General features: G+C 42.6%; 1 protein-coding gene across 1 annotated transcript in view; it reads left to right on the plus strand.

The window, feature by feature from the left end:
* LOC126189278 (odorant receptor 2a-like) overlaps positions 1-12204 on the plus strand; it is a 67578-nt gene that overhangs the window by 5609 nt on the left and 49765 nt on the right. The window contains exon 2 of the mRNA XM_049930933.1: positions 7934-8083. Within this exon, the coding sequence (XP_049786890.1) occupies positions 7934-8083 (150 nt within the window). The remainder of the gene's footprint in view (positions 1-7933; positions 8084-12204) is intronic.

Consider the following 12204-nt stretch of genomic DNA (forward strand, 5'->3'; position numbering starts at 1 on the left):
TATTAACATAGCCATTTTACATTGCAAAAGCTTGATGTCAGAACAAATAAACATGCATGACATTCTATAATCTGAAGTTACAGAGTAGGATGTAGGAAGTTGTGATCTGCGAAACCTAGGGCCACAAACGTGAAGTTGATATCAGTACGAAAAGTTCTGACACAATCATAGTCATTAAGAACCTCGAGAAGACAAACCTGACAATATGCGGGGATTCCATGGCGGAAAGATACGAATTTTGAATAGTGTGATATCCGAATCTGGGCTACATTGCGTGTGAACAGGAGTTGACAGGATAATGGTGCGGATAAAGGTTCGAAAAAAGCAACGCAATGAACACTAATCACTGCTTTAGGAACTACGGACTTGTCTACTTACGCAGCCATCATTTCTACTAGAGTGTTCGTATTGTTACTGTAGGACGTTGTTGGCCGTCACTTTCAACTGATTTCGACGAACTCCGCCATACATTTTAGAATATCGACACCCACGTCTTTCTTCTAACGATCCTGGAGACCTGGGTCAAGGCAAGTGTGCTCTCCAGTTCTCTAAATATAGACTCCCCTGTCCTAAGACGTCACAGAAGTAACAGACGAGGAGGTGGAGTACTGGCATATAAACACTTTGACATATTACCTACCATGCTACTCACGTCTAATACTAATGAAGACAAAAAGGCAAATATATGTTTGTAAATGTCAAATCCCATAAAAAATTGCCTAGTGTACGTCCTCTACAGACATACGAAAGTAGGCGGGATAGCCTGTTTCAGAATGGACTTTTCAAAATTCGATTCGACTAAGGATCATAGAAATAACGCTAGTAACACTAACATAAATATTCTGTCCCTTCACGGTAAAATTCATTGTGAAATTCAAATGCAACAGTATTCCAGCTTGCACCTACCCATAATGCAGCTTATAGTCATGCCTCCACACATACATTTGCCATGAAATCCACAAGCTAAGAAATTCATTCCTGAAATTTCAGCTCACAACATCGTTACCAAACTAACTCTAGTACATAATAAATATGCTCTCCCAAACACTGGAAACCTGAAGGGAAAATCTGCACCTTGTCTAATGGGAGAGCAAAAATAGTCTATGAATGTCGGAGACACTGCACGTTGGACTCACAAACGAACTCCTATCCTTGAAAATAGGATTATTTGCAGAAAGTAAACAGAATCAAACTGAGAGAAACGATAAGTAAGACTCCCAATACGTTAATCTAAAACGCAAAGATGCTCTGTGAAATAGCTTGTGTGATCTATGGAAGAGTAGCTGCAGCTGAATGTTCAATATTCAGAGAAATGACAAGAACTATCATTTGTAGCAAACAACTTCATGGGGACTATGCACACTTCTATATGATTTCTGGGATACAAGATACACAATTAATGTACACTGTTACTTATCTTCTTTATTATTCAGAATATTCTCATTGTTTACAATGTACCATAGCAGTGTAGACGAATGCAAGACGAATAATTTGATATAAGATACATGGTCTTTCAAGTCGAGAAACTACCTCAAACTGGCTTACGTACACCTCAATGTATACGCGTTAAGCAAGAATTTGCTTATGAAACTTCCTGGTAGATTAAAACTGCGTGCCGGACCGAGACTCGAACTCGAGACCTTTGCCTTCCACGGGCAAGTGATATGGAGGTCCGGTGCACAGTTTTAATCTGCCAGGAAGTTTCATATCAGCGCACACTCCACTGCAATGTGAAAATCTCATTCTGGAATTTCCTTATTCTCTCGCTCTCTTCACGCAACTTTAAAGTATTTCAGAAAATGTGAATGAGACTCTTTCAAAGGAAACTTAATGTTGTTTAATTTTATACTGTGATAAGTTTTCGATAGAGACTGCGGATTTCGTGTCATTCAAGAAAAACATACAAATGCAATTTTATTTATGTTTCGTCTCAGAAATCATTTCGAATAGGGCATATGTCCATATTTACAGGGCTATTACAAATGATTGAAGCAATTTCATAAATTCACTGTAGCTCCATTCATTGACATATGGTCACGAAACACTACAGATACGTAGAAAAACTCATAAAGTTTTGTTCGGCTGAAGCCGAACTTCGGGGTTCTGCCGCCAGAGCGCTCGAGAGCGCAGTGAGACAAAATGGCGACAGGAGTCGAGAAAGCGTATGTCGTGCTTGAAATGCACTCACATCAGTCAGTCATAACAGTGCAACGATACTTCAGGACGAAGTTCAACAAAGATCCTCCAACTGCTAACTCCATTCGGCGATGGTATGCGCAGTTTAAAGTTTCTGGATGCCTCTGTAAGGGGAAATCAACGGGTCGGCCTGCAGTGAGCGAAGAAACGGCTGAACGCGTGCGGGCAAGTTTCACGCGTAGTCCGCGGAAGTCGACGAATAAAGCAAGCAGGGAGCCAAACGTACCACAACCGACGGTTTGGAAAATCTTACGGAAAAGGCTAAAGCAGAAGGCTTACCGTTTACAATTGCTACAAGCCCTGAAACTCGATGACAAAGTCATGTCGGTCGTGGTGGAGATCATGATCAGCAATTCATGTCATGGCCTCCACGCTCTCCCGACTTAACCCCATGCAATTTCTTTCTGTGGGGTTATGTGAAAGATTCAGTGTTTAAACCTCCTCTACCAAGAAACGTGCCAGAACTGCGAGCTCGCATCAATGATGGTTTCGAACTCATTGATGGGGACATGCTGCGCTGAGTGTGGGAGGAACTGGATTATCGGCTTGATGTCTGCCGAATCACTAAAGGGGCACATATCGAACATTTGTGAATGCCTAAAAAAACTTTTTGAGTTATTGTATGTGTGTGCAAAGCATTGTGAAAATATCTCAAATAATAAAGTTATTGTAGAGCTGTGAAATCGCTTCAATCATTTGTAATAACCCTGTAGTTTATTGCTTCAAATGATCGTTCCTGCCATATCTCAGAATATTGATCATTCCTCCTGAGACAAACTGTATACGAGAACTATCATGTACATTAAAATAAGTGCTATATTTAGTGCCCTATCGACAGGAAGTAATTAAAAGGTGCACAAACGCTACTGACACACCAGCAAAAGCAACTATAAATGCAACAGACAAAGAAGAAGACATAATAGTACACCTAACAAGAACACTCACACAAAAGGAAACAGAAGAACAACAACACAAGAAGATGATTAGAACAGATTAAATAAGGATACAAAGAATTAAGAGCTGAACTCGGATAGAGTCGTGCTGTCATGAAAGGAGTTTCACTGTGCCACGAGCGCACAGAACAGATGACACCTCGAATCTCTATGTGGTCTGCTCCGTGACAGCTGGTTGTGTTGGTGGGGAGCAGTGTGCTAGTGTGCAATGCGATCTTTATGAATGGTGGGGAGCATTGAGAAAGTGAGCTACATTGCATCCTGATCCATGAGAGTGATGGGGAACAATGAGCTAGTGATGCAGCCCACGGCCTGATCGGTGAGAGTGGTGGGGAGCGCTGAGCAAATGGGAGGGGAGCAATGCCTGGATCGCTTTGCGACACGCTCAGACCATGCGGTGTTTACGATCGCTGGCAACACATTGCGAGTCCGATACTAAGTCAAAGGATAAGAAGAAACAACTCGCTTAAAAGCACATAAACGTTTATTGAATTTCTGAAATTTGAGATACTCTTTTGAAATCAAGAACAGAAACACGTGGCTATTGTTTTCTGCAATTATCTATTGTTCTGAAGACCTAGCTTTCGTTTGCCTCGGTATCTATGTGGTCACTGTGGCGGATTGCGAAGGTGAAGGTTCGCAGTCTCGTTTCCGAACGAAGTCGAGTTTTGGTTCCACTCACAGACTGGATGTTGTGTTGAGGTTACTTCCATATCGTCATAATTTAGCATTACTATTGAAATGACTGAACGGATACTGCCAAGAGCCAATAAACTGGAAAAACAAACGGAGCTTTCTTTATTTTCTGTTTTCATGGATGAGGAAAGCTTCATCTACTAATAATTTTTGCAAATCTACATGTGCATATGGTCTATAACACATTTGTTGTAGCTTTAGAAACGTTTTCTTAAGGATGTCATGTGGCGCTCCATTGCTGCAGCCTAGCGCAGAATTTTATTTCCGCTCTTCACAGCCACCAGAAAAGTGTTTTGAAATCAGATGAGCTACCATTCATTTTTTCCGGATCATCCAGTATCCACTCTTTATAAAGATCGGGGTCTCTGAATCAATTCAGGAGCAGTGTGCCCATCTCTGCTACCAACTACACAGCAATGGCACAGACAAGTGTCAGTGTGGAAACTTTGCACAATACGATATCTCGTAAACGACTTGCTCTACACTCGTGGAAAATACACCACAGACATTCTGATTTACCCAATTTTTAGTTTGTTAATTTCAATGTGCATTGTCCCATTTTAATGGATATGCTGGCACAAAAACATACGCGTTCTAATTGGTATTACTATCTGTTGATTGGCTAACGATTGGACGGTTGGAAAACCACACATCAATAGCACTTTCAACTTCTGGAATATTTGCAATGATTCACCCTGTATATGTAAATTTGTGATGTGTAGCCATATTAAAGGTGGTAATGAGGCGGTTTTCTGTGAAAACGAGATTTTCACGGACAAGCAGAATGAACATTAATAACCTTCAGATGGAACACGTGAAGAGACTAGTGCTACACTGTGTGCCTTCGCTGAATGTTTAGTATGGAAAGTTTTTATTGTTCCTAGTATATTTTCTCCTCTGATTTGCTACTGTGTTTAATTTCTGACCAGCTCTTAATGCACTGAACTCCGCTTGCTTGTATTAATCAGGATACTTGAGAATCGTGAGAGACGATAATTGTACAATTGTGGAACAAGTAAAAGACACCTAAAAGCGGTATCAAATCATCCAGATGATGTAGTTTAGCTACATCACGTTTGGCTACGACAAGGTTTGTGCAGACAGGGGACAGAGTTTTTCTGCAGATATGGTTAGTGCGCGGTATGTGGTGGTGGTGGTGGTGGTGGTGGTTAGTGTTTAACGTCCCGTCGACAACAAGGTCATTAGAGACGGAGCGCAAGCTCGGGTTAGGGAAGGATTGGGAAGGAAATCGGCCGTGCCCTTTCAAAGGAACCATCCCGGCATTTGCCTGAAACGATTTAGGGAAATCACGGAAAACCTAAATCAGGATGGCCGGAGACGGGATTGAACCGTCGTCCTCCCGAATGCGAGTCCAGTGTGCTAACCACTGCGCCACCTCGCTCGGTCGCGCGGTATGAGGCCATGCTCTGACTCTATGTACACCCAGCATGAATACTGAATTTTTTCCTCTTACGGAGCACTCGGAAGAGTTGTCGCGTCAAACGAAAGTCAAAAAGTCCAACACAAGTAAACTAACATATTCAAAATGGGTAGTCTACATGAAGGCCACGGAGTTAAGAACGCATTTACAATTAATGATGCCGCTTGCAATGTGTTATGATTGCTTATGAAATGTGATGAGTTAGCTAATGTACAACAAATGAGAAGACAGATGATACACCTGAACTTGTATGAGAAGGAACAACACTTTCACACTATCTTCGACAGGGTGTTGACAACTCCTTTTCCCTCTACTACACAGGATGTTAAAAAAGTGTCGAAGGCTTTGATGGGTCGTAGTACTCATCGAAACAAGAAAAACAAGTCCAGTAAACATGGATCCGAAAATGCACACTTTCTGCGATAAACAGGTGTTTATAGGCGGTGTTCAACGTGGCGTCCTTTTATGACAGTGCAACCTTCTGCCCTCGAACGTAAGAAATGACGTACTCTTTGTAGTACACCCGGTTAATGTTGTACCTGGTGGCACACATTAAAGACGCGACTTTGTATTGTCCAAACGTCGTTGATTGGCATGAGGTAGAATAATTCCTTCAAGGGTTCCTATAACCACAGGTCTAGGGGGTCGAGGTCTTGGGAACGCGGTGGGCACGGTGTAGATACTGCGACAGTGAACACCACAGTAGGTAGGTCAGCTTAAAATCAATGGACGTCTCTCAAAAGGACAATCATACAAGCTGGACAGACAAACATAGGCACAAGGAAGATAGTTGCGAAGAAACCTTCGGTAACAGCAGAAGTACTCCACCTGGTAGAAAAATGTGAAGTAATCGAAAAACATACTGTCCTCTAAACGAATGGCTCACCATACAGAGATGTAGAAATTACCTTAGGTAAAATTAAAATCAATAGTGACAACATGGAGAATGCAATGGGGATACCTCTGTTAAACGAAGAGAAGAAAGCGAATAACTGGAAGGATAACAGCGAAGGCCTACACCAGGGGGAAGACATGTCTGGAAATGTGATTGAAGAAGAATTGGGAGTCGATACTTGACGAGATCTGGTATTAGAACAGAGCTTGACAGAGCTTCGAAAGAAATAGGACAGAAGGGACAGAGATATTGTTCGGAATTTCTGAAATCACTGGAGGAAGTGGTAACCAAGCAACTATTCAAGTTTCTGTGTAGAAACTATTAGTCTGGTGACATACCGTCAGCCTCTCGGAGAAACACAATTCCGAAGATAGCTACGGCAGATTAGTGCTAGAGTTGTTACACAGTTAGCTTCATAGCTCATGCTTCTAAGTTGCTGACAGGAATAACATAGAGAAGAATGGAAAAGAAAACTGAGGATCTGTTACATAACGATCATTAGGTTTTCAGAAGGTAAGGGCGCCACGGAGACAGTTCTCACGTTGCGACTGATTATGAAAGGAAGACAAAAGATAAATCGAGAGACGCTCTTACGAACTGTCAACCTGTAAAGCTATTCTACAATGTAAAGTGGTGCAATACCTTTTAAATTCTGGGAAAAATACGAGTAAGCTATAGAGAAAGAGGGATAAAATACAACATGTGCTAGAACCAAAAGGGGATACTAAGAATGCAATACCAAAAACGAAGTCTTCGGTCTGAAAAGGGGTAAGACGTGGATGCCATCTGTCGCCCCTTTTACTGACTCTGTCCATCGAAGAAGCAAAGATAAAAATAAAGGAAAGGTGCAAGAGTGGAATTACAATTCAGGGAGAAAGGATGTCAGTGATAAGATTCACTGAAGACATTGTTATCCTCAGTGAAAGAAAGGAAAAGTTAAAGGACACACAGTCTACTAAGTAGATAATACGGATTGAGAGTAAAACGAAGAAAGACGTAATTAAGCTGGAGCTGTAGATCTAGTCAGAAACTTATCATCAAAAGTAGGGTTCACGAGGTAGATGAAGCTAGGGAAGGCTGCTACCTAGAAACCCATGTAACGTATGAGGACTGAGTAACGAGAACATAAAAGACGGACTAGCACAGACAAAGAAGTCATTCGTGGCCGAAAGAAGTCTACCTGTACTACACATCGGCCTTAATGTGAGGAACATATTTATAAGAATTTAAGTTTAGATCACAGAATTGTATGATAGTGGACTGTGGGGGGAGAACAGAAAAGGCGACAGCCTATATCAGTGCTCCTCTTTTAACTCACAGTTGTTCGAAAAATTACGCACAGACATGAGAGCACTTTCAGGCTAACTCGCATCATCTATACTCGTTAGAGATGACGGTCATAGGGATGTGTGACCGTTGGGCACTAATGTGACTAGTGTTGTTGGGCGTGGGCAGCTATTGGGCGGTGGGGGGAAAAAAAGAGCCACGAGCTTCCAGTGCTTCCAAGGATAACAACAATGCTATCTGAAGTAGATGTTGGTATAGTAGTGCTGTAGATCGAACAAGCTGTTAGAGAGGTTCCTTTTTGTTGAAAAGAGAATTCCAAGAGAACGTATTCACTTACGCATTTCTGTCGCAGCTGTTGCCATAGCTTTCTGAGCCCCACGACCGAATGTAGAAACTGTCTTGATACCCTTACGCCGTGTTAATATGTCTCTGAAAGAAGGCATGACTGATTTCATGCGTTCACAGGTTCTGCTGTTCATATGTGGAGGAAGTGCACTGCACCAGCTGGTGGAGCTGCTGTCCACGACCATGGGACGCTACGGCAGTGGAGAAAGCAGCGGCGCCATTCGGAGCCAGTATCGGAAGCTTTCGGACCGCGTGTACATGTACTTGCAGGTTCGATTCACGTGTTAAGGTATAATCCTACGTACAATGTCCTCAAGATATACAGAAACAATGCGTAAGATTAAAGACTGTTTGTTCTGCAGATGTAGATGAGAATTTTACGGCTGGAATATACTTTGCTACAGTTTCTGATTATTCTGTTTACAAATCCATCATTCACACAAGCATTTCTTCTGCAATGCCTAATACACACAGAGATCACATAATGAAAATGGCAACTGGGGTAGCTAGCGTGAAGGAAGAAGTTCATTCAACGTATTTCTCAATACACGTACCCGAAAAGTGCGTACAGAAACTGTCACGTATGAGATGGTTATTTGTAAGGCATTCTTATTCGATAGCGGCAGCCTCCGAGACGAGAGGACGCGAGGCAGCAGCAGCAGTACTTGTGTGATCAAAAATAATTTGGTCTTTTTTTTCACGTGCTTCTGCAAAGAAGTGAACTATACGTCTGTACTTTACAGTGTAGATAAGTGGCTATAAAATTAATCGTAGTTTCTTTTTTTTTGCGTAAGGCTTGTGAATGACCTTGTGTAGGGCGGCTTCCTAGTGTAATTTTCCCGCGTAGAGAAATTTATTTCTGTTTAGTAGCTTGGGGTCTCAGAGTACAGTGAAAAATCTGCACAGCATCTTTTAGTGTTACTTTATTCTCCTTTGGTATATTTTTGTATATATTTCCAACTCAGTAGCGCCATTTGAGAAATTATATCTATTTTATACACAGTACGATATGGCTAGGGGCTGTACTTGTTGTGAGCGGACACAAGAAGAGTTGGCTGCTGCCCGTAAACAGCTGGAAGCTGCATTGGCAACCGTCGACAAGCCTCTAGCTAATGCTCGAAGTTGCGGCGACGTCACGGTGCCAATGATGAGATCTGCGACACCTTCTGTACCACTGGAATCCACTGGTGACCCGGACGTCGCTGCAAATACTGATACGCAACATCTGATTGGTCCGTCCTCACTCCAGAGGGGATGGCCGACAGTGATGGGTTCGCGTGTCACTGGTCGAAAGGAGAAAGAGAGAACAGCCTGTGCTGCTGTCTCCCTACGTCTTAGCGACGGGTACGAGGTGCTACCCAGTGTTGATGAGAACTCTGAGCCGGCACGGGACGCCTCTCGTCTTGAGCCAGATGTCATTTTCCTGCCCATTTCGGACAGGTACAGAGGGTGAGTATGCTTGGCATTGGGAGCTCCAATGTAAGGCATGTGATGGAGCCTTTCAGGGAGATAGTACACAATGCGGGAAAGAATTCCAGAGTGCATTAGATATGTTTGTCGGGAGGTGTCATCCGTGATGTGGAGGGGGACCTGCCGGAGGTTATCGAGCGCACTGGGTGCAAGCGGCTGTACGTAGTGTCACATGTCAGCACGAATGACATCTCACGTTTGAATTCTGAGGCTATTCTCGGCTCCTTTCGGATGCCGGCTGATTTGGTGAAGGCAAAGAGCAACCCACGCGGGATGCAAGCTAAGCTATCTATTCGTAGCTTCGTAACCAGGGTTGATCGCGGTTTGGAGCAGAGTGGATTGTCTAAACTAGAGAGTCAGACGGCTCTGAGACGGCATCGGATGCCAATTTCTCCACCTCTGCTATCGGATACAGAATTGTAGGGTTCCCCTTGATAGGTCAGGTGTGCACTACACGTAGGAAACGGCTACTACGGTAGCGGAGTAAGTGTGACGTGCACATGGGGCTTTTTTAGGTTAGAGGACCCCTCCCTTGGGAGCAAACACGATTTCCCTGTTAAATCAGCCACAGTGACGTCAGAGAATCTTGGTCCTGCAGGAGCATCCAGCGAAAGATCCCAAAATTACTATCTCTTATTGAAGGTTATAGTACATAGACACCATTGGGAACAGAAAGCTGGTTGAAGCCAGACGTCAGTGACAACGAAATCCTAAGTTCAGACTAGAATGTTTATCGTAAGGACAGGCTAGTCGCCAATGGTTTATTCCAGTAAAAAGTTCCCTAAAATCTAGCGAGGTTATCACGGATTCCAAACGTCAATTAATCTGGGTGAAACTGAGTATCAAAGAACAGTCTAAAATGATGATCGGATGCTTTTATAGACCACCTGGTCAGGATTTGTAGTTGTAGAGCAATTCAGACAGAACTTACAAGATATCGTTGATAATTTTCCTGGTCATGCCGTTGTAATAGTGGGTGACTTGCCAGTTATAGATTGGGGGTGTTATGCCATCAAAACTGGTGCCAGAGACAGGAATTCGTTGGGCATTGTATTGGATGTCTTCTCAGAAAAATTACCTACACCAGGTAGTTAGAGAACCAAATCTTGAGGGTAACGTATTAGACCTCCTGGCAACAAACAGGTCTGAACTTAGTGAATCAGTAAATGTAGACGAAGGTACCCGTGATCACAAGGCTGTGACAGCATTTATGACGACGGGTCCTAGAAGGAATGTTACGAATGGTTGGAAATTTTTATTCAGTAAGGGAGTCAGGTACAAATTTCTGAATATCTCAGTAGTCAGCATTAAATATTGGTTGATGAGGGCGAAGATGTGGAGAACAAATGGAAAAAATTCAAAGATACTGTTTCATATGCCCTAGACAATTATGTTCCGAGTAAGGTTTTAAGGGATGGGAAAGATCCACCATGGTTTAATAGTCGAGTTAGAAAAGCGCTCCGTAAACAAAGAGCACTTCATCTCAGAATCAAGAGGAGTAGAAACCTAGGTGACAAAGAAAAGCTGAACTAGGCGAAACTGAGTGTAACGAGACCAATGACAGACGTAGTCAAGCCACCAGAGTAAAAAAACTAAGAAATTTTGGTCGTATGTAAAATCAGTAAGTGGGCCAAAATCATTTATTCATTGTCTCAACGACCACACCGGCAACAAAACGGAAGATTACAGACAGAAGGCAGCAATACTGGAAAAGCGTCAGGACCAGATGAGATACCTATAAGACTCTATAAACATTATATGAAAGAACATACTCCCCTCCTAGCAATAATTCATCGTGGATCTCTTGGGCAACGAAAGGTACATAACGACTGGAAAAAAGCGCAGGTTATTCCCGTTTTTAAGAAAGACCATAAGACGGATCCACACAATTATAGATCATTGTTGAGGTCAATTTGTTGTAGAATTACAGAACATGTTTTATGCTCAACAATTAGGACGTCTTTGGAAAACGAACATCTCCTCTATAAAAATAAACATGGATTCCGTAAACATAGATCCTGCGAAACTTAGATCGCCCATTTTCTTCCATGAGATCCACAGCGCAGTGGACAACGGCAATCAGGTTTATGCCGTGTTCCTTGATTTCAGTAAGGCATTTGACGCCGTCTCGCATTGCCGTTTAATGAAAAAAAAATAAAAAAATACGAGCTTGCGGAGTATCGGAGCAGACTTGCGATTGGATTCAAGACTTTCTTGCAGATAGACCTCAACACGTCGTTCTTAACGGGAATAAACCGACAGACATAAACATAGTATCCGGAGCACCACAAGGAAGTGTAATAGGACCGTTGCTGTTTACAATGTATATAAATGATCTACTAGAAAGCGTCGGATGCTCTTTAAGGCTATTCGCAAATCATGCAGTTGTCTATACCAAAGTAGCAGCGCCAGAAGATAGTAAGAACTTGCAGAACGACCTGCAGATAACTGATGAATGGTGACGGTTCTGGCAGTTGACCCTGAACGTAAATAAATGTAACATATTGCGCATACATAGGAAAAGAAAGCCAGTACAGTACAACTACACTACTGATGACAAACAGCTGGAGACAGCGTCTACCGTAAAATATCTTGGCGTAACTATCCAGAGCGACCTTAAATGAAATGAACACATAAAACAGATATTGGGAAAAAGCAGACGCCAAACTCTGATTCATCCTAAGAATCTTAAGGAAATGTAACTCATCCACGAATGAAGTGGCTTATAAGGTGCTTGTTCGCCCGATTCTTCAGTACTGTTCATCTATCTGGGATCCTTATCAGGTAGGACTGATAGAGGAGACAGATAAGATCCAACGAAGAGCGGCGCGTTTCGTCACGGGATCGTTTTACTGGCAAGAGAGCGTTACGGAGATGCTAAACAAACTCCACTGGCAGACGTTACAAGACGTTACTAGAGA

This window comes from Schistocerca cancellata, chromosome 1 (genome assembly GCF_023864275.1).
Source record: "Schistocerca cancellata isolate TAMUIC-IGC-003103 chromosome 1, iqSchCanc2.1, whole genome shotgun sequence".
Taxonomy (NCBI): domain Eukaryota; kingdom Metazoa; phylum Arthropoda; class Insecta; order Orthoptera; family Acrididae; genus Schistocerca; species Schistocerca cancellata.